At 45.8% G+C, this 25,590-nt stretch overlaps 1 protein-coding gene across 1 annotated transcript; it reads left to right on the top strand.

The window, feature by feature from the left end:
* Positions 1-10,278: 10,278 nt before the first annotated feature.
* Mis18a (MIS18 kinetochore protein A) lies at positions 10,279-24,955 on the top strand. The gene is made up of 5 exons (XM_051150243.1): positions 10,279-10,600; positions 13,654-13,720; positions 19,911-20,033; positions 23,913-24,009; positions 24,688-24,955. The coding sequence occupies exons 1-5, from the start codon at positions 10,300-10,302 to the stop codon at positions 24,766-24,768; spliced, it is 669 nt and encodes a 222-aa protein (XP_051006200.1). The 5' UTR covers positions 10,279-10,299; the 3' UTR covers positions 24,769-24,955.
* Positions 24,956-25,590: the final 635 nt, after the last annotated feature.

Here is a 25,590-nt window from a genome sequence, read left to right as displayed (position 1 = left end):
GACACTGGGAAGCTCGCGTTTCTTCTGCTTTGACCTGCACCAGAAGTGTAGAGTTTCCTTCTGAAGCAAACTCCTGTTGTCTTCAGACACTCGCTCACACCTGAGCTCGGTGCTGACGTCAGCTGCCCTCAGTTGGCAGATCCCTAGGGTTGTGGGCACGACCCACAACCAACGTGTCTCTCCCCACATCAGCTGTTAATTCCAAACCCCAGGTTGTCGCCTCAGTTCTGACCTACTGGCTAGACACTGAGGGCTCAACAAGCCTTTCCTCTCGTTCAGTCACATGCTGGGATAGTTCCCAGGACTCAGGGGAGTGGTTCTGTTATCATTAAGAATGAGATGCTATGCAACAGATATAATATGGAGTGATTTACTTGGGGGAAGGGAAGGGGAGAGGAGGTAGAGCCTGAGTGAGCCGTGAGGGTAGAGAGGGACAGAGGCAGAGAGACAGTGGGAGAGAGAGAGAGAGAGAGAGAGAGAGAGAACGGGAAAGGGGGCACCCCTTAGAGAGAGTGCAAGAGAAAAAGAAAGGAGTGGCCAGCCAGCCAGCTGGTCCTTTTATATCTGGTGCCTCTCGCACACACCTGGTAGCGGGTGGCAGATGATGCTGTCAGAGGTTGCTAAGCAACCTAGAGGCAGATCAGACCAGCTAGCAGGCCAGCAGATTGGCATGTGAACTAACAAGTTCTTCACTGGATTCCTAGTGTATCATTGTTGTGGAAGGCATATTAGACTCTAGCGGGCTTCTCTGTCCCAACCAGTTCACAAAGAATCAAGACAGAGACCTTTTAGATTAATAAAAGCTTTAAGGGACCGTAACTAGAATATTTTGCTGTTTCCCAGCTATAGACCCTAAGTTGCTTGCCATAATTGTTCCTGCCTGGGCTGCTTCTGTTCCGTCAGGACAGCCTTCGTGGCCACGTGCTCATGGTCCATGCTCCCCCATGGCGTCTTCCTTCTCTCGGCGTCCTCTCTCTTCTGCCTCCTCTCTCCCTCCTCCCAGCTTCATGGTGCCTCCAAGACCCCAAGTCTGGGAACCGAAGCTCTGCCTACCTCTCTTCTGCTCAGCCTATAGCGGTCAGCTACTTTATTTAACTAGTCAGAGAACATTGGCAAGCCAAGTTTACACAGCATCACTGTTTTAACTTCTCTGAACACTTTGCAAAATATGTAAGACAAAGACCATGATTTACCTATTATCAGAATTTATTGATAATATCAGACTAAATATGTTCCATAAAATTAAAACAAAACAAACTGGGCATGGTGGCACACGCCTTTAATCCCAGCACTTGGGAAGCAGAAAGGCAGGCGGATCACTATGAGTTCAAGGCTAGCCTGGTCTACAAAGTGAGTCCAGGACAGCCAAGGGCTACACAGAGAAATCCTGTCTCGAAAAACAAAAAAACAAAAAACCAAAACCAAAAACAAAAAGAAGCCCCCCCCAAATTAAAACAAAACAAAACAAAAAACAAAGATGCAAAACTGCTGTAACTGTCAACTAATCTAAATTGTTTATATATAAAAGTATCAAATTAAACCAATCAGGTTTTTGCTTGTTTTGTTTATTACTTTTGTTTTGGTTTTGGTTTTTTGATACAGGGTTTCTCTGCGTAGCCCTGACTGTCTTGAAACTCACTCTGTAGACCAGGCTGGCCTGGAACTGAGATCTCTGCCTCTGAGTGCTGGGACTAAAGACATGCACCGCCACCACCACCTGCCAGAAAAAAAATATATAATATATATATTATATATATGTATGAGTGTGTGTGTGTGTGAGTGTGTGTGTGTGAGTGTGTGTGTGAGTGTGTGTGTGTGTGTGAGTGTGTGTGTGTGAGTGTGTGTGTGTGTGTGTGTGTGTGTGTGAGTGTGTGTGAGTGTGTGTGAGTGTGTGTGTGAGTGTGTGTGTGTGAGTGTGTGTGTGTGTGTGAGTGTGTGTGTGTGTGAGTGTGTGTGAGTGTGTGTGAGTGTGTGTGTGTGTGAGTGTGTGTGTGTGTGAGTGTGTGTGAGTGTGTGTGTGTGTGTGAGTGTGTGTGAGTGTGTGTGTGAGTGTGTGTGTGTGTGTGTGTGTGTGTGTGTAATTGTAGAGTAGCACATATCCTACTAATGGGCCTCCAGGTAATAAGTGCAAAATACGGATAAGCTATAATAAAGCAAGTATTCAGAGGCACTGGAGAGGGACCGAAAGCCACAGAACAAAAGAGAGATCAACACGGGGGAAAGGAACAGCACGGATGAGGTGTGTGTTTATCGATGTCTTTCCTGGGTGTGCCCTACAGCCATTTCAGCAGAAGCCAGTGGGAACTCAAACAGAAAACAAAGTGGAATAATTGGCATAGCAGGCTCCAGTGGATTTTCTTTTTTGGTTTTTCAAGACAGGGTTTCTCTGTGTATCCTCGGCTGTCCTGGACTCACTCTGTAGACCAGGCTGGCCTCGAACTCACAGCAATCCACCTGCCTTTGCCTCCCGAGTGCTGGGATTAAAGGCATGCACCACCACGCCCGGCACAAGCCCATATCTTTGTGTAGGCATTTTAGTTTATTATTTTTGTTTTGTATTGGTTTTTCGAACCAGGGTTTCTCTATGTAGCCCTGGCTGTCCTGGACTTGCTTTGTAGACCAGGCAGGCCTTGAACTCACAGTGATCCACCTACCTCTGCCTCCCAAGTGCTGGGATTAAAGGCGTGCACCACCACGCCCGGCGGTGTAGACATTTTAAACCAAAGAATTATAGGCATTTCCACCCTCCTGATCTCCTTCATTTCCAATAGAGCATAATTAGATTAGTTTGAAATTTTCACTTCTGTCTAATGGATTACTAATTGTTAAGAAAAACTTATTGGTGTGACAATAGTCCTGACTTAAAAAAACAATGTGGGGGTGATGGTGGGGGGGGAGGCGAGGACGCACACACAAATTAAACATCTCCTCTCACTTTTTGGCTTTAGAGAAAACAAATATCCCTACCAAGATCAACGCTTTGAGATAACAATGACATGCTTGTATTAGCAAATACCTCCAAGACCTTGAGTAAGTACTAGCTGTGTTTCTGTCCTTTTAAAATGGTGACCAAGATCTGGGCGGTGACCCTGTGCTTTTCTAGGTATTTCTGTGAGAAAAGGAAGCAGCTTTCCTAGAAGGTGTGTGTGTGTGTGTGTGTCTGTGCGCGTGCGTGCGCCTGCGCGCGACTGTCATGTACCCACTTGTCCGCCCAATATTTATCAATCCAGGCTCTCCTAAAGGCCAGCCAGGTGCTCTTGAACCCCACAGACCTCAGCCTTTACATCTTTAGAATAAAATACATCAATGAAGATGTGCTGGTTTCTCGGCTTCATTGTATTATGGTTTTTGCTGCAAACCATGTTCTCCTTCCTTGTTTTTAATCTTTCATGAGAATCAAGGATGGGTGAGGGGTGGTAAATTGTGATTTCACTCACTAGATAGAAGAGAGAAGAAACTATGTAGAAAGCATCCTGCCTCTGAGGATGCTGTTAAGGGGAGCCATTCCTGAGTTCCTTCCGGAACACTGATGCAAAGATCTCGATTCATACCCGTTTATCCCAAAGCACATTGTATCCCCTAAGAAGGACCTTGAGGGTAGCACAGTGTGCCATTCTCCTGGTGCCACTTGGACAGGGAAGGCAGATTTGGGTACCATTTGGATCCCAGATGCACACTCATGTAAATGATCTTTGAATGTGGCCACAATCAAAGCTGCCTGCTAGGGAAGTGAGCCACCCACCTCCGGGGACCTTTCAATCACATCTTATTATCATCTTGGAGCGCGAGTGTTAGGAAGTGCATGCAATTAACATCAGTCTGTGAGTGGAATCAGCAGTTACTAATTTCTCATTTTCCTCAGCTGCCAGTGCACTTTGAGAATACATAATGAGGGCTCGTGAGATGGCTCAGAGGTTAAAGGAACTTGGTGTCAAGCCTGGGTTCAACGGCCAGGAAGTTAAAAAAAAAAGTGACTCCAAGTTGTCCTCTGACCTCTGACATGTTCATGCCCCCCACCCAATAAATGCAAATAAAAACGAATCCACAATTCTCCCAGCAGAATGGTCAAGGTCTTATCCATTCACTTCTCCCACTTTTTAAGTTCTTTCTCTTTCTTGGCTCTCTTTCTTCCCTTCCCCTCCCACCACACCAAGTTCAGCAAAACATGGATTCTAGAGTGTCTGGCAATGGCCGCTGTTCCCCGCATCTACTGAGAGCTTGGAACCCTGAAGGAAACTTCCTGGAAAGAAGAAGAGACTACAAAGGAGAACTGAGGCCTCAGAACTTCAGAGGCCGGAGCGGCTGGGATGCTGTTGAGTTCAGAGCCCAGTTATTTTGAGTTATCTTTAGTCTTCTTACATGGCCGTTTAGTGCCCTCCCCTGTATAAGGCCACTTCCTTAAGACTATTACGTAAATACTTTAATATATACAAACAGATCCCTCGCTTCCAGCCCAAATGCTTAACATGTGGCCAGAGAGTGTCAGAGGTCTACAGCCGAGGGTTCCCCTTGCTTGCCTGTAACCTGCCTACCTGATATACCTTCCAGTGTATTTGAGATGTTTGTTGGTTTATGGCACTTTGTTCTGTTACCTTAATGTTAGGTCTCAGGAAGTGCATATATCAAAAAATGATAGTCTTGGACCACCTCAAACGGGACCACAGGAGGATTCCTGGTGGTTAAATAAAAACCAGTATTTCTTGTTTTTTTTTTTCAAATTTTATTAATTTATTCAGATTACGATTAAATTGTTTTCCCATCACTTGTATCCTCCCATTCCTCCCTCCCTCCCTCTTTCACCCTATTCCCCTCCCCTAGGTCTATGACCGAGGAGGACCTCCTCCCCCACTATATGGTCATAGGCTATCAAGTCTCATCTTCTAGCCTGCTTATTCTTTCTTTGAGTGCCACCAGGCCTCTCCACCAAAGATAGATGTGAGGACATCCTACTGGGGAAATAGAAGGACCCAGAGGGTCCTAGAAACCTAGAAGAAGAACATTGTGATGGGTGGATCGGGGCCCAGGGGCTCTGCTCAAACTATTGCACTAACCAAGGACAATACAAATAATAAACATCGAACTCCTATTCTGATCTACGCAATGGACAGGACATTCTCTACAGTTATGTGGAGAGAGGGCACTGCCGCAGACATGAACTCTGTCCACACGTTCCTGTCATACCTTTCAAAGCTCTGGCTCTGGCATCCTGGCCTGTCTCACCTCCTCCTCTACCCTAAGTTCCCAGGCCTGTTCCAGATCCCAGGCTTTTCCTCCTCCGGGAACCCATTTGTTCTCCATATAATGGAAAGGTCCCCTGCCCCTCTGTCTTGCCATCTCTACTACTCTCTCCCACTCTTCTGCTTTCCCTTCAGATAGCACCTGCCATGTCCACTTGGCTTCTTTTCCTCTCTGCTCTGGATTCTTCCAGATACCTCTGGATATTTTCTCTTTCTTAGCTACAATAAAGACTTTCCCCCCTAGTTGTTGGATGGCCGTTTCAGTGTTTTATTTACTGTGCCCCTCATATACAACTAAACTTCATCAAATGGCTCCAGATGGTGGTGCCATTTGGTGAGGTGGTGTGGCACTGCTGAAGGAAGTCATGTCACTGGGGGTGAGCCATGAGAACTTCTAGCCTCATCCCAGTTCCAGTCCACTCTCTCTGGTTCATGCTTATGTCAAAGATGTGCTCTCCCAGCCTCCATATCTATCAGTTACTGCCTTACCTTTCCTCCAGGGTGGACTCTATCCCCTGGAAATGTAAGCTAAAACACACCTCTTTCTTCCACGGTTGCTTTTGGTCATGGTGCTCTATCATAGCAGCCATGTGCCATAACTGGAACATGGAATTTGGGGAAACATCCGTCTGTTTCTTCTTAGGCCACGGCCACTCATATTTGGGGCCAAAATAGACTATCTGTTGGGATTCAAGCCTGGGACAAGCAGCTGAGTTGCCTATTTAACACACCAAAGTGGATCTGGCTTCCAAGTTTTCCCAGCATCCCTCAGTCCCTACCTGTTACAGGGCATGGCTGGCATGCCCCGCCCTCTACCCTGAACTTTCCAGCCCAGGGGCTGGGCTTCCTCTCCCTAGTCCCCAAGGTCTTCATTGTATAGTCCAGACATTTTGGTGCTCTCTCTCAATCTCTCCCCTTCCCCTCAGAACCTTTCTTCTCTCTCTGCCCTCCACTTTTCTATCTCTGTGGGATCTGTGAACTCACCGGAGAGCTGCCCCCAGTAAGCATGCCTTTATATAGTTTAATTTGGCTTGAATTGGCTTGTTTTGTTGGTAGAGAGAAAAACTATCACTCTCTCTTAGCCACTTGGAGGTGAGAGCTGTTTCTTGCAACAACAGGGTGTATTCTCTGAGAGTAAAGGACTACTGTACTGGGATATCCCACTACAGAATTCTAAGTATTGACCATAGCATCCCAGAGTCTGAGGCAAAAAATCAATTGCCCATTGCCTTCCAAAGACACTATCCTAAATCCACAGCTCATGTGGGTTGTATTACTTATGGACCACAGATAATGTAGGCCAGGCAACACTTCATAAGAGTGGTAGGAAAGAAAACAACTCTATGGGTAGGAAAATCCTCAGTTCTTTGATGCATTTTCTTCTACCCGGAAGATAATTGACTCAGGCACGGTATCCTCATACATATTCCATTGCTTGGCCCTCATCGATAGTCCAAGAGGTTACTGATCATTTAATCCATGACGAAACAGACTCAAAGGTATATGGGAGGTTGAAGCAGGAGGATCACTGTGGGTGAGTTCCAGGCCAGGCTGAACAACAAAACAAAAAAACCCAAACAAACACATAAACAAACAAACCAACCACAACCAAAACAAAACAACCAGACTCAAAAAACAAAAAGTCAAAATCATGCATAGAGACGGAAAAATAGTCTTTCCAGTTCTCTGGCCTACTGATCACCTCGTGGAGTAGGCTAGGTCAACGTGAAGATTTTGGATTTGAAACCTTTTGCTAGTGGCTAAAGACACTAAAATAGGAAGCAAGTTTTTATGTAGTTTAATGAAGCGAACTGGGTAGTGTTAAAGTAACTTTCAGTTGTCTGATTTAATTGTCATCTATGAGGCTTACTGCCTCCATCTGCTAACCTAGGCCTAGTCCTGGATGCTTCTAGCCTCCGTGCAAGTATTGTAGGCTCAGAATGTTTTTAGCCTCTGAGACATTCTGCTTAATAAGCTCACCCTTCCTAGTACTGAGCTCTGCTGGCTAGTTCAACTCCGCTGTTCTAGCTCAAGCTGACTGATTCAAACTGGTTTCTCTCTGCTTCTGACTGAATTGCTCTACTTGGCCTCACACCAACTTTGGCATCATGTAATAATTTTCTGGTTCATTTTATTCTCTGGCTCATTCTGTCTTCACCTTTGTCTAGCTTGTTCTTTCTCTGCAGCCTGTGTCTGTACTGTTGGGTTCCGGGTAGAAGCAGAGAAAACTCACTTCAGATGCACTAAACTTAAAATGAAAGCTTTATTTTCTGAGCTGAGGGAGGCAGCCAGTTCAGGATATGAACCATGTCCTTGAGAGGCAGTTGTATTGCATATTTAAAGATGAAAACTTCAATTAACTCACAGGGGGGGTGCTGATGGTGGAACAGGGTGGTCAGCTCTGACTCAAGTTATTTTTCTAACAAGAAATTCTAGATGACCTTGAGACAAGTGTGCTTGGCAGTTGAGGGCAGCTGGGCTTGTTTTTGTTGAGTTTTTGCTGGTTAATAAGGCCATAGTGTATGCTGCTCATCAGCATAGCTTATGGCCAACCTGACCTTGTACAGAGATTCTCTTATATCAGCAACAAGCTGAGAGGATGTGACTGGTGGGCCTGAAATAAAAATATCTATAGTTAGGCTATCCAAATGGAGCAGGCCTCAAAAGTACGTACAACTCTCCTGGTAAAAACTGCCTCCTCTCCTCCCCCTGCACTGCTCTCTTTAGCCCTCTTTTTCCTGCCTCTTCTGGTGAGAGTTGGGTGTCTCTGTCGAGGCCTGCTCTTTGACATAGCTGCAGCCATTTCTGCATTAAGATTCCATTTTGTTTATAAGGTGAAATTAAGTTCAGAATTTTTAAACTTGTCAACTCTGCTTCCTAGAAGCTGTTACTCATAGCTGACACTAACATTCCCTGCCAGGGGTCTAGTTCACCTATACTAGATGAATCCATGGTGTTGTAATTCATACTTTGTTATCTACACATTTGGCTTTGGCTACCCTCTGGTTGCACATTTTTGTTTGTTTGTTTTTTGTTTTTTTCAAGTTTCTCTGTATAGTCCTGGCTACGCTGGACTTGCTTTGTAGACCGAGCTGGCCTCAAACTCTACAGAAATCCATTTGCCTCTGCCTCCTGAATGCTGGGATTAAAGGCTTGCACCCCACTTCTTAAAGTCAAGAGACAAGCTGCACTCTTGTTTCCTACACACTTGGCTACACTTTGGATGTACCCTAAGCATTGCCTTGTTTATTTCCCTTAGGACTTTTGGGTGATGATCTAATCTGTTTCGATGCTAATTACTGCTTGCTGTCTCTGTGACCCACCTTTTGATTAATAAAAAGCCATCCCACCTGGGCAGGGCAGAGGAGATAGAGGGGTGGCTAAGGGTCCCAAGAAGGAGAGAGGAATTCTGGGAAGAAGAAGAAAGACCATCATGAGGAGGAAGGAGAGGGTCCTGAGAGGAGTAGAAGGCTGCCATGGGTTAGATGGAGGAGAAGCCCACGGCTGGCATGGATAGGGAATCTGGCCCAGATGAAGAATATTAGCAAGTATTTGGGATTATGGACGGGAGGTAGCTTGATAGAAGTTATTGGAAGCAGATGGCATGGGATTAGGGCAGGTATCACATACCTGCCCCACTATGGAAATAGTTGATTAATATCTGCCTTGTCCCAGGTTAACTAAGGCTATTTTAAAATATAACAAGTGTAAGTGTCTTAATTAATTGCTAGCCAGGTCTACAGATAATACTGATAATTTAAAAACAATATAGGACCAGTCAAACTAAAGGTCAGTTTGAACCGCTTGTTAGCAAAATAACAGAGCTGACCACGTTTCACCATTTGGCCCCCTGTGTGAGCTAATTGCGGTTTTTGCCTTTATAAACTGACTCTGGAAAATGGGTTGATGTCGCATTTAGGCTCCCGAGTCCTTTCTGTGGTCCTGATTACAATCAGCCTTGTCTTGGGTGTGCTTTCACTCAATAAACCACCCATATCTAAGACTGGAGTCTGAGCGGTTTGTGTAGCCACTCTTGTACTACAAATCTCCTTATCTCTGGCTCACTCTGTCAAATACTTTTCTGATTTATCATTTTTTTCTGCCTCTCAATTACACATCACTTTCAAATATGGCTTCTTCCTTCTACCAACTAACTGTGCCTTCATAGTTTGGGATTAAAAGTGTGTCCTGAAGGGTTGTCTGCATTCCAGCTGGATCACACAGAACTAGAAGGTCTTTGGATGTAATGAGAGCAGCTATGTTGCTGGATTAAAATTCCTCTGCAGGGAAGTATGACTTGGTAGAAAATAGATATTCTTTGGGTGTTTCCCACTGGTGCATCCAGGCTGTTCACAGCGGCTGCCCTTCCGCTCTTGGGCAACCTTCGTCTTGCCTGTGGTCTTTTCTAGTCAGAAGCTGACTTTCTGAAGCCTGTCTTTCCCGCCCTGGAGGATAGGGTGTACCATACAATGACCCAGACAGTGGGTTTTTTTTCTAGCCAGTGATGCTGCCCCGCCAGCTTCCCACCCCCACCCCCTTGCAGTGTTAGCCTTAGTGATGCCACATCCTTGAGGCTGGGCGTGTCTTTGGCTCGCCTTCAGTCCCTGCTTTTCCAACATCAAGGAAGGCGGCTCCCCGGGAGCAGACAAACTAGAAGCAGGGATGTGGTTAGCAATACACAGCATCGAATTCCTGAGTCTCCTTCTGGCTCCCTGAAGGCTGGCCGCCCAGCTCAACTCACCCAGCACGGTAATGTCCACTCGTGCTAATGGTGGGAAAGAACTAGGTGAACGGTTGTTGACTTAATTTGAGGCCCTCAACTTTCTCAGTGGCTGCTCAAGGACTTGAGACACAGATAACCCTCCAAAACTCAGCTCAACTTCCTTTGCCTAGAAAGACACGAGGACGCAGGCGCGGCGTGCACAACTCCGCCAGCCGGACGGTGAACATGCGCATTAGGTCGCGTCCGGCCCTTCCTCATGCCCCACCCCCTTGAGGGTGTCCGCGCATGCTCAGCTGTGTTTTTCCGGTGGGTCTGCGGGGCGCGCCAGATTCGTAATTCATGGCGGCTTTTTGTTCTCTGGGGTGCTCCTCTACTTCTGGTGTGTGTAAACACCAAGACAAATGGAGCGACTCCTCGCTGCTGGGGAAGCGGCTGTCGGAAGACTCGAACCGCCACTTGTTTCTGCAGAAGTGGGCGAGTTTGTTGGACGCGCCGGAGCCGGAGCCGGAGCGGCGCGAGGAGGCGGCTGCGGCCGGGGAGTACCCGCTCGTGTTCCTGTGCGCGCGCTGTCGCCGGCCGCTGGGCGACTCGCTCACCTGGGTGGCCGGCCAGGAGGACACCAACTGCATCCTGTTGCGCTGTCAGTTCGGGCCGGGGGCACAGGGGTCCGCCTTCCCTCATGAGGGGGTTCCTTGATGCTGCCTGGGGTTTGGGGGCGTGAGGTGTCCCAGCAAACCCGGAGGAGAGGCGTTGCTGTAGGTGGCTCACGAGTGACAGGTCTTTTCCTGGGGTCTCCCGTCCTCAGAAGGGCCTCGGTTGAGCTTCGTCATGAGCATTTTTCAGAAAGAAGCGTTTTTAGCCAAGTGCCTTCTTCAGGGAAGTGTCCAGAATTTTCAGGTCTGATGGGCTGTCAGCTGCTTTTGGGGAGAATTGCGGGCCACCACCGACTTAGCTAAGTGTACTTGTGCAAACTATTCAACCGCTTGTGCCTCAGTTTCTCTTCTCTAAAATGAGGGATAATGCATGGGATAACAGGGAGGATTAAATGGGTTAGGGGTTTCTGTACTGGGTGATCCACCCTGTCAGCCTTTTGATAGAGGCTTAGTCTGGGTCAAGCATTGCCACCATATTATGGCTTTAAAGGAAGTAACATGTTTTCTTCCACACCCTGCCCCCATTTTTTATAGCTTTTCTATCTTGCTTTCTATGTGTATTAATACTGCTGTTAGGTTTTAACATTTAACCTGTATAAACTAGATAATTTTATTTATCCTCATAGTAATTAACTTCTGCTGAGTCTTTTAAACAGTAGGAACAAAGGTTTCCTGTAGTGGTTCACTGGGATTACCCCTTTGACCTATTAATACAGAAGGGTTTAAAATTTGTCTAAAGCCTGGCAGTGGTGGCACACGCCTTTAATCCCAGCACTTGGAGGCAGAGGCAGGCAGATCGCTGTGAGTTTGAGGCCAGCCTGGTCTACAAAGTGAGTCCAGGACAGTCGAGGCTACACAGAGAAACGCTGTCTCAGAAAACCAACCAACAAACAAACAAACAAAAAGAAACCCCACAAAACTAAAATATGACATCTCAGATTAATTTTGCCCCAATTGGAGTGTTTTATTTACCTTTGTTCATGTTTATGACACTAACAGTTTTTTGTTTGTTTGTTTGTTTGTTTTGGTTTTTCCAGACAGGGTTTCTCTGTGTAGCCTTGACCATCCTGGACTCACTTTGTAGACCAGGCTGGCCTCGAACTCACAGTGATCCGCCTGCCTCTGCCTCCGAGTGCTGGGATTAAAGGCATGCGTCACCACGCCCAGCTCATGACACTAACAGTTTTAAAAGACTGTTTTCCTGTTTTGCAATGGGGATTTTGTTGCGTTTCCCAGGGTGGCTTTGAACTAGTGACTTTGCCTTTGCTTTCTAAGCAGTGGGGAGTTATAGATGTGTGCCCCTGTGGCTGGCTCAGTACTTAGCATTTTATTTATGGCCGCAGCATGGCGGCTTAATTTTCTTATGATGCTCTATTAATTCACTTCTCAAGCCCAGTAGTTTTATTAATATATTAAAAGCATTAGGGACTGGAGAGATGACTCCGTGGTCAAGAGCACTGTAAAGGACCAGGGTTCAGTTCCCAGCACTGATGGGACTTATAACTGTTGGTAACTCCAATTACAGGGGATATGATGTCACAGGCACCACACATGCACTTGGTGCACACACATGCATACAGGCAAAACACTGAGAAATTAGTAATTAAGAAAAATTGTAATTTTCCCATTTTGCTTGTCTGTTTTTTTGAGGCAGGGTTTCCCTGTGTAGCCCTGGCTGTCCTGCACTCACTTTGTAGACCAGGCTGGCCTTGTATTCACAGTGATCCCCCTGCCTCTGCCTCCTGAGTGCTGGGACTAAAGGTGTGCATCACTGCCCCTGGCATTTTCCCCATTCTTGAAATATTTAATCCTTACAAGTGTCTTTCCTTTCCTCAAGATGTCAGGTTTGAGTGCTGGAAAATTTTTTATTATCTTTACATGTAAATGCTAACTTGGGTCCTGCCGGCCCTCTGCCCCTCCCCTCCCGTGCTTGGTACCACAAAGGGTCCCAGGCTAGTGTGGCCAAAGTGTGGAATAAAGACAAGCGTTAGAGAGAGGCAGGAAGTGAAGGGACTTGTAGACTGTGGTAAAAACAAGTGAACACTGGGCAGAGGAGTGACAGGAGTCTGCTCTTCTGGAGCAAGCAAGGAGGGAACACTGGCACTACTGTAGCTGTGCTGCCATAGCAAGTGTGATGGGTCTGGGCTTGCCATAAAACCCAACAGAAACTCACAGAAACCACCCCAGCTTCTACCTTGAGCAACTGAATTTGTGGGTGTGGGACTTAATGTAGCTAAGGCACCGTGGAGACGGGGAGGTCAGGAGGTTGCTCTGGCCATTTACTAACCCAGGTGTCTCCTTGGAATGCTTTGAAATGCCTCTCTGGTCCAGCTGTGATGTGATCCAAGCACAAGGTGTCTGGCTGGGGACCTGGAGGTACAGTGACATCCATCTCCCTGGGTCTTGGTCCCAGTTTCACTGTACCCAGGAGCTTTTCTTTGTAGTTTATAGCTTGTGACACTCACAGCCCAAGTTCCACCATTGATGTTCTCTGGTAATTTTGTTCATTTCTTTTTTTTTTGGTTTTTTGAGACAGGGTTTCACCGTGTAACCTTGGCTGTCTTAGACTTGCTTTGTAGACCAGGCTGGCCTTGAACTCAGCAATCCGCCTGCCTCTGCCTCCTTGTTCATTTCTTAATATTATTGATTTTCATAGAAGGGTATGAAGTAACTGGTATTTCACCTCTTTTCCTAGAAGGCCCCCATACCTTTAGTGTTGAGCCATATGCATACCCTCACCAGCTTTTTTCTTTTTTTGGTTTTCCAAGACAGGGTTTCTCTGTGTAGCCTTGGCTGTCCTGGACTCGCTTTGTAGAGCAGGCTGGCCTCGAACTCACAGCGATCCACCTGCTTCTGCCTCCCGAGTGCTGGGATGAAAGCCGTGCGCCACCACTCTTGGCCTTCACCAGCTTTTAGGCTTTTTTTTTTTTGTTCCTAGTCCTCTGAGTTCTAAAATATAAGTTAAAGTTGAGTTAAGGTTCCCTGTCGGCAGCTGTCTAATAACCAACCGTACAATAGAGCGCTGCCATTCTCATTCCAGCTGTTTCCTCTAACGTCTCCGTGGATAAGGAACAGAAACTGTCCAAGCGCAAAGATGAAGATGGTTGGTAAGTAAGGTATTTGTGTGACTATGTCAGAGGAAATTTTAATTCTAAGGAAAAGTCTTCCACCATTCTGTGAGATTGCTCGAACTAGAACTTTCATCATAATTGGATACATATAAAGGCAGCAGAAGCCCGTTGCTTGATGGTGAAGGCCCCGTTAGACGGGAAGGGGGATGTTTGAAGCTACAGATGGTGTATCAAACACTGACTTTTAGAGCTTTGAGGTTGGTGCTGAAGGAAATGGAAAGTTAGTGTAGAAAACATCTCTCTTAAAATCTCCAAGTCAAGGGTGTTCTGTTCCAGTGCTGCCTGCCTTTTCCATGCCCTGGCACAGATAGAAAGTACGAATACAGAGCCACACCACAGCTGACAGGTGTACAGACTAGCTGTCTGTGACCGCAAGCAGCTACTCCCAAGCCTACAGTGATCCCAGGTTCCATGTGGCCACTGCTGGGGCTGAGGGGACAAAGAGCTTGTCACAGTTGCCATCCAGTGTCTGCAACAGCCCGTCTCAACAAACTGATGGCTACCCAGCTAGGAACTGTGTCCTGCCGAGTTGTAGAAACTGACCTAGGTAGTGCTCATAGATGCAAAAGGGATGCTGGCTTTAAAGTTTAATAATGCTAGAATATCCCGTTCAAACACTACAGTTCAGTCTTCCAGAAGCTTGAAGGAAAAATTACATTGTGTCAACAAAGATAGCATGTAGGTGTGACAGATTATGCTGCTGGCAGGTAGATGACTACAATTTGGAAATCTCAACTTCATTTATTTTTTAGACTTATTCTTATTTTATACATATGTGTTTTGCAAGTATGCGTGTACATTTACCGTGTGTGCCTGGTGCCTGCGGAGGTCCACAGAGGGTGTAGGATCCCCTGGAATTGGGAGTTAACAGACTGTTGTGCGCTGCCATGTGGGTGCTGGGAATTGAACCTGGTTCTCTGCAAGAACAGCCAGTGCTCTTGGCCATTGAGCCATCTCCCAGCCCCAGAAATCTCAGCTGTAGATGTGGTCTCATGTTGTGGCTGAGGAAAACAAGCCCGAGGACTAAGCACCTGTCTAGGCTAGAGCACTGATTAGAGTGATCCGCACCATCTTGGTGTTTGCCTTCCTGCCTTGCAGAGTTCTCTTCTCTCTGATTCCCAACCTGAGTCATTTAATGTAACCTTCTCGTGTTTGTCACCTTCTCCGTGTTTGTCATGTCTGTCCCAGGTCCACTGATTCCTACTTAGTATGTTTTCATTAGATCAGCTTAAAAGTAGCTATAGAGATACTACCATGAGTCAACTATTAGAGCTCACGGTTCCTGCGTGTCTGGCTCAGAGCCTGTTGTCTGTTCTCTTGGTGTTGAACAGCTTGCAGCAGTGCAGTGTGGAACTGAGGTGTTCTTCTCTGTAATTGGAATTGGTAGAGGTTTGAGGAACTGACTTTGTCACCCAGTGATCTGGACGTTATTTGATGTTCTTTATTTGTGTCACCTAAACTTGTCATTTGTATTGCCTAAACCATCTTGGGTGTACACTAGGGCCCTGTATTGCTGTAGGATGCTTATGAGCTTTTCAAAAGGAACTTCCCACTGAAGGTCTGGCTGAGCCACTGCAGTGGTCAAGCAAGGCACGGGTGGGCGGCAGAAGGGGGTTGTGGAGCTAGCAGTCCTGTCTCCATGTTTTTCTGAATCCGCCCTTTGCTGAGGATCTTACAATTGAGTCAGTTCCTTGTTTAAGGTCACTTTCTGGTTTCCGGTATTGATTCTCAGTCTTGTGCAGTGATAGGCTGATTCAGGCCAATGGTAGTGACCACCCACACCCTACTGTTCCCCAGGGTATTCTGGGGTCTGGATTAGTGTGTATTGTGATGGAGTGCCTGACCTTGCTACCTTACAAAGGAGGGAGGCTTGCTTTGGCTCAGGGCTCTGGGGTGCATTGTGTAAGGGCCATGCTCAGCGATAGCCTTGACGACAGTCCCAGACGGTGTACAGTATAGCACCCAAGACTGAGCCTTCCGGGAGTGTGTGTCTTCTAGCCTCCCCTCTTCTTATCAAGCCAGAGACCCCAGTTCAGAGGACCACGAACCTTAAGTGCACACGCTGTCACGGTCTCACTCAAGTTCAGAGGATCATGAACCTTAAGTGCACACGCTCTCATGGTTTTACTCAAGTTCAGAGGATCACCAACCTTAAGTGCACACCCTCTCACAGTCTCACTCAAGTTCAGAGGATCACCAACCTTAAGTGCACACCCTCTCACGGTCTCACTCAAGTTCAGAGGATCACCAACCTTAAGTGCACACCCTCTCACAGTCTCACTCAAGTTCAGAGGATCACCAACCTTAAGTGCACACCCTCTCATGGTCTCACTCAAGTTCAGAGGATCACCAACCTTAAGTGCACACCCTCTCACAGTCTCACTCAAGTTCAGAGGATCACCAACCTTAAGTGCACACGCTCTCACAGTCTCACTGAAGCTTCTTCACGAGCTTCACGAGGAAGACAGACCTCAGGTGTCATGATGGATTTTGAAAATTCAGATTATGTGTTTATCAGTAGGACTTCAAATCTCAGGTTTTTATAAATGTTTTTTTCTTGATTAATAATCTTTTTTCCCCCCAAGACAGGATATCTCTGTGTGACAGCTCTAGCTGTCCTGGAACTCTCTCTGTAGACCAGGCTGGCCTTAAACTCACAGAGATCCTCCTGCCTCTGCCTCTCAAGTGCTGGGATTCCACCTGGCTTGATTAATAATCTTGATAACTGGCCAGGTGGTAGTTGTACACGCCTTTAATCCCAGCACTCAGGAGACAGGCAGGTAGATTTCTTAGTTCCAGGCGAGCCAGGTCTACAGAGTGAGTTCTGTGACAGCCAAGGCCACACAGAGAAACCCTGTCTTAAAAAACAAAACAGACAAGGCCTCAGAGAACCCAAACTTGATAATTTGTGGTAGCCTCCTAATTATTATGAATCTTGATATACATAGCACGTAAATTTGCCTGTTCACTGTTGGTAGTATAGGTGGATCTTTCTACTTGGGAATCTATTAAGATGTTTTGTTTGTTTATTATTTTATGTCTGTACATGTTTTGCCTGCATGCATGTATGTATGTGCACCACATGTGTGCTTGGTGTCCACAAAAGTCAGAGAGTCCATCAGATCCCCCAGAACTGGAGTGTGGGTGGTTATGAGCTGTACTATGTGGGTGCTGGGAACCAAACTTTGTTCTCTGGAAGAGTACCAAGTGCCCTTGACCACTGATCCATCTCTCCAGCCTAAGATGTTTTTATATCTCTTTTTAAAAATATATTCTTATTTATTTATTATGTGTGCAGTGCCTGCCTGCATGTACACCTGCAGGCCAGAAGAGGGCACCATATCTCATTATAGATGGCTGTCAACCACCATGTGGTTGCTGAGAATTGAACTCAGGACCTCTGGAAGAACAGCCCAGTGCCCTTAACCTCTGAGCCATCTCTCCAGCCTTAAAATTAAAAAAAAAATTTTAAATGGTATATATATGTGTGTGGGTTTGTGAATGTGAATCCGGGCCAGCAAGGCTGGAAGAGGGAATTGCATCCTGTGCTGGATAGTTTATATCAACTTGACTCAAGCTGAAATCATCTGAGAGAGGGAATCTCAGTTAAGAAAATGCTTTCACAAGACCCAGTTCTGTGCAAACCTGTAGTTATTTTCTTTCTTTCTTTTTGGGCACAAACATTTATTGGCCGCAGACTTGCTCATGGCTGCCAGCTCCTTGCTAAGCTCCTCCTGCTTCCTCTTGGCCTACCCTCTTGATGAACTCAAGTGTGCTTGTCCTTGGGCACCTTGAGCAGCTCCCTGGCGCACTGTACGTAGGGCATGAAGCCACACACCTCTCTGATCATGTCCCACACAAACTTGGTGTGCTGAGTGAGGTGCCCACAGCCCTGGCTGTGCCTCAGCTTGCTGACGCTCGGCACCTTGTGGCCCTTGTTGAGGCCCACCACCATGGCTTAGAACTCCCAGCCCACTCTGAATGGAGCCATCCCTGGCCTGATGATTCTGGGTTCCATAAAAGAGCAGGCCATGGGGAACAAGTCAGTAAGCAGCACCCTCCATGGCCTCTGCATCAGCTCCTGCCTCCAGGTTCCTGCCCTGCTTGGAGTTTTATCCTGTCTTTCTTCACTGATGGACTACAATGTGGAAGTGTAAGCCAAATAAACCTTTGCTTCGTCAATCCTGACTAAGACAGACCCCCTGGAAGTTGGAGTGATAGGGAGTATGAGCTGCTGTGTGGGTTCTGGGGACCTAACTCAGGTCCTTTGCAAGAGTAGTGTGTGCTCTTAACCACTGCCCCATCTCTGTAACCCCAATAGCTTAGCCAACTGTCCCTGATGAAATCTTACCAAATGGTGATCCATTTTGATCTTTGTTCCATATATTACTGCGATAACTAAAGAACATCTCTGAGTGTGTGCAGGTAGACAGTGGCGCTGTCTGTCTTACTCTGTCTGACTCTCAGGCACCCCCCCCCCCCACCTTTAGCATGCCAGCAAGAGCATCTACTTAGTAACGACAGGTCCCATATTAAGTTAAAACATTTCTGAAATAGTAAGCCTTTGTGGTGTATGTCTTAGCTCTTCAATTAAGAGCAGATCTGAAAGTGACAGTTTGGTGCACGTTGGGACTGTACCTTTCCTGCAGAATGCTTACTTAAATACACTAATTTGCAAAGGCTTTTGGGAAACACTGGATTGTAAGAACATTTTAAAGGTGTTGATGGTCACAGAGGGAGAGCCAAATGTGTGGAACAGGAGCTGAGAAGACTGGAGGAGCAGTTATATAGAGAAATAATGGAAAACTAAGTAAAACGCTGTGAGTCACCTGTACTGGACATAGCTCTAGTTGGAGTACAGTGTTTGTGTCAAAAAACAATGTCGGGAAATAAGACAGTTCTAGCAAACACATAGCAAATGCACGTCGGAGGTTGACTTAACTAGCTGGATGTAGTGACACACATGGATCGTAAGTTGACAGTTATTCATGATGACTTAACAAGTTGAAGGCAAGCCTGTCTCAAGAGGACAACAGAACGGGGCAGAGCTGCTTGGGAGGACACTGCTTGAGGGCAAACATGGTGACCACTGCAAGGCGCGGCGCAGCCCAACCTCTGCGGCGGCCTTTTCTCTTAGCAGAGTGGTTTGCAGCTCCACCAGGACATTTTATTTGCAGTTGACCTTTCCATGTGTCCTCACCCAACTTTAAGTCTACAAACCCACTAGAGCAGGGTTGCAGACTGGTGTGGGTGGGGCGTGTTTTTGTTGGGTTTCTCTTGAGTTTTAGAGACAGGGTTTCTCTGTGTAGCCCTGGCTACCCTGGGACTTGCTGGGTGGACCAGGCTGGACTGGGCTGGCCTTGTGTTTGTGGCTGTGTTTCGGAACATAGATGGCTCAGTTCTGTGAGTCTGGCTGGTTTTGGGCTATGCTATGAAGTGGATGTTCACACCAGACACCAGGTGGCCTGAAAGCCTGAAATACTTATTTTGTGTTTCATAACAGAAAAGAAATGCGTCCCTTCTTACCTACGGTGTTAATGACCCTAGGTAATTGGTTGGACATTGTAAAGGATACACAGTCTTTTTCTTGCTTTTCTAGTTCTAAATAGTTGTCTTAATACCAGATCAAGGACTTCATATTCTTTAAAAACCATGCCTTGGCATTTTGTTTATGTTTCTCATCATTTGTTGTCTAAGGTAGTGTGGCCTAGAGCAGACTGTTTGCATTTCTCCTACAATCATCTTATCGGTTTTTTTCGTGTGTGTGTGTGTGTATGTATGTATGTATGTATGTATGTATGTATGTATGTATGTATGTATATCAGAATCAGAATAGCTCCTGTCTACCTGAACCACCTAAGGGCTTATGGAGTTTATTTAGTTTAATTTTTATTTCTTTAAATTGTGTGTGTGTGTGTGTGTGTGTGTGTGTGTGTGTGTGTGTGTGTGTGTGTTGGTGTCTGTCTGTGTCTGTCTACGGAGGTGAGGGTACAACTCTCCTTTCACTATATGGGTCCCTGGGTCAAATCAGGTTGTCCTGCTGGGCAGCAAGCACCTTTACCTGCTGAACAGTCTTGCTGGCCCTCAACTTGTGGATTTTAGGAAGGAGGAGGTTCTCATACACATTGCTACTTCCTCCCTAAGTGGTGTCGTTTCTTTATTGCAGCATTCTTGAGACTTTGTACTGTACCGGCTGCTCCCTCAGGCTTGGCTATGTGTACAGATGCACTCCTGAGAGGCTGGATTTCAAGAGGGACCTGTTCTGCCTCAGTGTTGAAGCCATTGAAAGGTAGGTTCAGCAGAGACCTAGCAGTCTCTGACTGCTTTCTCTCACAGCTACGTTTGCAGAAATTGGCATAGCAGTACTGAATCAACACTGTTGTGTTCTTATGTATTTTTGAGTAATAATTTCTGATAGTAAAGCTAGTGAGTCACCCCCTACCCAACTTCAGGTCGAAATGTGAAGCTTTTTTTCTTTTCTTTTTTTTGTTGTTGTTGTTTTTTGTTTTTTCAAGGCAGGGTTTCTCTTTGTAGCCTTGGCTGTCCTGGACTCACTTTGTAGACCAGGCTGGCCTCGAACTCACAGCGGTCTACCTGCCTCTGCCTCCTGAGTGCTGGGATTAAAGCCGTGCGCCACCACCACTGGCTGCTTTTTTAAAAACAACCTATCAAGTCCAATTTGTGTTGCCTGTCTACTCCTGTGTGGGTGGTCGTGTGCTGGAACGTGGTCACCTACAAGGGCTACATCCTTAAAGAAAACTGACTCTCCTTCCTTTAGATGCCATCGTAGCTCCCTAGATCTTTTGAAAAAGCCATATGGAAGCCTGCTATTGTTTTATATGTTTATGTGTGTGTGAGTTCAATTGGAATTGTCCTACGCAGAGAATTCTGCTCATCCCAGAAGCCATGAGCCGCCACATAAAGAACAATTTCAGATGTCTTAATGGTCTTCTAATCGATGAAATTAAATCAGCTGATACAAATGCATCTTAACTCATCCTTGCAAAGATGTGACCCTAATAATAATTTAAGAAGAAAAGACCTATATTTTCCTTACTTGAGCTATTTTTATCATGCTATTTAATTTCATAGCTTTTTCTCCTAAATTTTTTAAATAATTTTTTATCCAAGTATTAATTGATAACTATGTATTTGCCAATTTTGAAAATAGCCGTTTAAATCAAAATTTTATATTCTACAAACCAGCTTACATGTAATAAACAGTAAGCAGTGAGTGGTGCTCCCTGTTACAGAGAATGTTGTATGTGGTGCTCCCTGTTACAGAGAATGTTGTATGTGGTGCTCCCTGTTACAGAGAATGATGTGTGTGGTTCTCCCTGTTACAGAGCACATTGTGTGTGGTACTCCCTGTAACAGAGCACGTTGTGTGTGGTGCTCCCTGTTACAGAGCACATTGTGTATCTGGTGCTCCCTGTTACAGAGCACGTTGTGTGTGGTGCTCCCTGTAACAGAGCACGTTGTGTGTGGTGCTCTCTGTTACAGAGCACGTTGTGTATCTGGTGCTCCCTGTTACAGAGCACGTTGTGTGTCTGATGCTCCCTATTATAAAGCATGTCTGTGTCTAGTGGTCCAGGTTTGAGCAGAAGGCCAGGTCCCAGACACATGCTCCTTTAATCCATGAGATGCTCACCAGGGTCAAGGAGAAGGGACTGAGAGTGTACATGCAGAGAAAAGAGAGGGCATTTCAGCCGTGTGTGGCTATGTTCCCTGTAATCTCAGCACCCCAGAGGCTGAGGGAGGAGTGTAAGGCCAGCCTTGGTTAACCAGCAAGATCTCTCCTTAACAATGATAATGGTAAAATGGAAGATATAAATTTTAATCCTGTAGGATTTGAGCAAACTCTCTGTTTTTGTTTTGTTTTAGATTTTTTTGAGACAGGGTCTCATGTAGCCCTGGCTTGCCTGGACTTGCTGTGTAGACCAAGCTGGCTTTGAACTCAGATCCACCTGCCTCTGCCTCTACCTCTCAAGTGCTGGAAGTGAAGGTGTCACACCCAGCTGACCTTTTCTTTCCCTTTTTAAAGAAGAAATTGTTTGTTTGGGCTCAGACCTTGAGGTTACAGTTGACCAGTGGTGGTTACAGGACCCTCAGGCTGGTGGCTGCATCGCAGCTTTAGGCACGAAGCAAGGAGATGAATTCCTAGCGTATTTCATTTTCTCATATTATTTTAACACTGAAGCAGGGTGGTAGCATCTCACTGAGTCCCTTGCTGGCCTTGAGCTCAGTGATCCTCACTAGGATTACAGGAATGTGCCACCATGCCAGGCTAAAAACAAAAATTTTTTTTTGTTTTTTGAGATAGGGTTTCTCTGTGTAGCCTTGCCTGTCCTGGAACTCATTCTGTAGATCAGGCTGGCTTCGAACTCAGAGATGCACCTGCCTCTGCCTCCCAGAAGGCTGGGATTACAGATGTGTGCCATCACACCCGGCATTCTGGCTAAACAATTTTAAAGTAATACTAGCTGTATAAAAGAAAAAGTAGAGAATATTTTGCCCTAGAGGATCACAATATTAAAGTTATTTTTCTTCTTAAGAGATGAATTTAGCACTCAGGCAGAGGCAGGCAATCGCTGTGAGTTCGAGGCTAGCCTCGTGTACAAAAGGAGTCCAGAACAGCCAGGGATACACAGAGAAACTCTGTCTCAAAAAACAAAACAAACAAAATAAAGAATTGAATTTAAGGCACATGTTACCTTGTGGAGCAAGGTTTTCATGCTGAGGAGTCTGGGTTTATTATAGGAGTGTTTGCCCAGTGTAACATTTATACACAGTTTAAAAAAATTACTTAAATGAGCCAGGCGTGGTGGTGCACGCCTTTACTCCTTGCACTTGGGAGGCAGAGCCAGGCAGATCTCTTAGTTCAAGGCCAGCCTGATTTTTGCCGAGTGAGTTCCAGAATAGCCAGGGCTACATAGAGAAACCCTATCTTGAGGGTGGGGGGGGGGATGGGGGTAGCAGAAATTACTTAAAAAAATGGCATCAGATTTTTTTTAGTTCATTTCTTCTTTTTTTCTAAAGAGCATGTTAACTGCCTTTTATGGTTTTATCTACTATGCTCTTTTTTCTGGAATATAATTCAGGCATATAAATAAGGCGGCTTATTTGTCCTTTATGATCTCATGTGTGTAGGTGTCTTGCCTGTGTGCATGTCTGTGCACTGCATGTACAGGGCCTGTGGAGGCCTGAAGAGAGCGTTCGATCTGGGGGTGGAATTGGGTGTTGTGAGCTGCCCTGTGGGTGCTGGGACTGGAACCCAGACCCTCCGGGAGAACAGACAGCGCTCTTAACTGCTGAGCCATCTCACCGGCCCCAGATGACTTCTTACTTGACGGAATGACATGACGTTGCTGTGTGAATAAAAGAAACGGGACCGAATGGAACGTCCCTCCTTGTGTTGAGATCTATGCGGTAGTTGGCACCAGACTTCTTTCTCTTGGGCCAGGTTGTTCCTGCTCCGCCTCCTTTTTTATTAACTTTGTAATACTATATTTCAAATGATAACACCCCATAACCCTAGAGAGCTATGGAAAACAAGTTGGAGGACAGTGTTGAGGTTGTCTAAATCTATTTTTTTAAAACTTTCTTATTTTTATTTTACGTTCAAGGGTGTTTTGCCTGCATGCATATGTGTGTGCCACATGCAAGCCTGGTTGTGTGGAAGCCAGAAGTCATGGATCCTCAAAACTGGAGTTAGAGTGAGCTGCCATGTGGGTGCTGGGAACCGAACTCAGCTCCTACAGGAGCAGCAAGTTCTAACTACCCACTGTCTCTCTAGCCCCAAGGTTGTCCAGATTTTGGTAACCAAGACTGTTTCACAAATTATGACTTATAAAAGTCAAATGTGAAAATACCTAGGTTTGTTCTGCTTGCCCTTGGGTCTCCAGCTGTCATGGTATTTTGCAACCTGTCCACTTGAGGAGGAGGCATATTCTAATAGTGAAATATTTATAACAGAAAGAGAATGGGCTATGTGGACAGAGCCATCAGGGAGGGGTGAGGTGCTGATGTATGGCTTCCCCAGGCCTCCACGGAGAGAGCATGGCTGTGTTCAGTTGCTGAGAGTAATGGCCTTAGCTGGCGCTGTGAGCTGCTGTTGTCGGGGTTTGTTCCTTTTCATGCTTTAACTCCGTGTTGTACTACACCCCAGCTATACTTTAGGGTCCTCGGAAAAACAGATCGTGTCAGAAGACAAGGAGCTTTTCAATCTTGAGAGCAGAGTTGAAATAGAGAAGTCTATAAAGCAGGTAATTTTACTCTAACCTCATGCCTTTGAAGAGTTAACTTCAGGGATCTGATGATCCCGCCACACAACCCTGAGATGTAGTCTGTGTGCTCTTAGCAGCTCTTGTTTGGGAGCTGAGCTGTGAGCTAATGTGTCACAACACTGCGCACGGCCGCACGGAGACCAACAGCATTCATTCTAAACCAGAGCTGCAGCCCTGAGCAAAGCAACATATAAACTTTTAACTCTTTTTCATGTGTCTGGGTATCTGTGTGCTTTGCCTGCATGCATGCATGTGCACCATTTGCATGCTTGGTACCTGGGGGCATTGGAAGGTGCTGGATCCCCATCAGGTCTCAGGGTTGACCCCAGGTTGTCAGGCTCAGCAGCAGGTGCCTTTACCTGCTAAGTCATCTTGTGGCCCCAGTTGGATTGGCTTGCCTGGTGTAGCAGCTTATTGCTGAATACTAATGTTTCTTGAGACAGACAAGATGGTGAGTGCATGTGTGGCTGTAGATCGATCGTGAGTGTGACTACGCCAGTGAGATTATCAGTATGTTTCATTCAAGAGAGTTTGTTAGACCAAACATCTTTATGTCATGCATAACATTCAGAATGACATGGATTATTGTAGTCATTAAACTCTGAGTAATCAGTCATCCTCACACTTGGGTTTCTTCATGCTTTTTCAATGTGGCAGGTGGAAGATGTCCTGAAATCCTTGCAAACAAAGCTGTGGGAGGTTGAATCAAAACTGCCCTTTGCCGGCCACTGCAGCTGAGCTGTGCTCTGTAGCCCACCGTGCCCCGCCCTTGTTCCGGACACACCGTTTCTATGGCTGTATTTTGGGGTAAAGAGGTAGCTGTTCCTGTATGTGAATTTTAAAGCCAGTTTATGATACATACTGAAGTGGGATTTGGGAGTTTTTATTTTGATTGAAAAAAATGAGTGCTTTTCTAACTGTCTCATTTTTTTGTTAAACACTGTATGTGTGTATATATGTACTTGTTGTATTGTGTATTTTTCTATTTTTAAACTTTGAGTACTTTGGATAATTAAGAGTAGAGAGAGAATCTTTTTTTCTCATCTGCTTTGTAGCGTATCCTTTGAAAACTAGTGCTTAAGCCTCTGTGAGAACTGTCAGTTAATTAGTTAGGATGAATTAACGCTTGTGTAGAGTAAAGAACCGTGTGTGAGTGAGACCCCACCTTGCTGTGCACTGCTTCATGCTTAAAGGGTCCAGAAGGACACTTGCCCAAAGAGCCCAGTCTCTGGGGTAAGATTTTAATGGAATGTATTAGATTTTGATTCTCTATAAAAATGTAAAACTTTTATAAAGAATTTGTATTAGTTGTTATAATAAGAGCATACGGATTTAAAAAGCATTCTAACATTCGTCTGTTTGTTTATGAACTAACTTGTTATTTAAGTGACATAAAATATTGGGGCCCTGAGATCTACATAGTCAGTTTGCATGCTCTGTGATCGCAGACCCAGACCCAGGCTCGTCAGGGCCCCCTGTAGGCTGACTCAGCTTCTGATCAGCTTTCCTGAAGCATTCTGAGAATGCTAGAGTTACAGCAAGTGCAGCCAAGGGCGTGCC

Source organism: Acomys russatus, chromosome 8, assembly GCF_903995435.1.
Source record: "Acomys russatus chromosome 8, mAcoRus1.1, whole genome shotgun sequence".
Classification (NCBI taxonomy): Eukaryota; Metazoa; Chordata; class Mammalia; order Rodentia; family Muridae; genus Acomys; species Acomys russatus.
This window is presented reverse-complemented; position numbering and strand designations above follow the sequence as displayed.

Excerpts from the sequence above, each read along its gene's own strand:
- Mis18a (XM_051150243.1), top strand. The coding sequence starts at position 10,300 with ATGGCGGCTTTTTGTTCTCTGGGGTGCTCCTCTACTTCTGGTGTGTGT. Across the intron at positions 13,721-19,910 it reads CGCAAAGATGAAGATGGTTG|CATTCTTGAGACTTTGTACT; the intron begins GTAAGTAAGGTA and ends TCTTTATTGCAG. Across the intron at positions 24,010-24,687 it reads TAGAGAAGTCTATAAAGCAG|GTGGAAGATGTCCTGAAATC; the intron begins GTAATTTTACTC and ends TCAATGTGGCAG.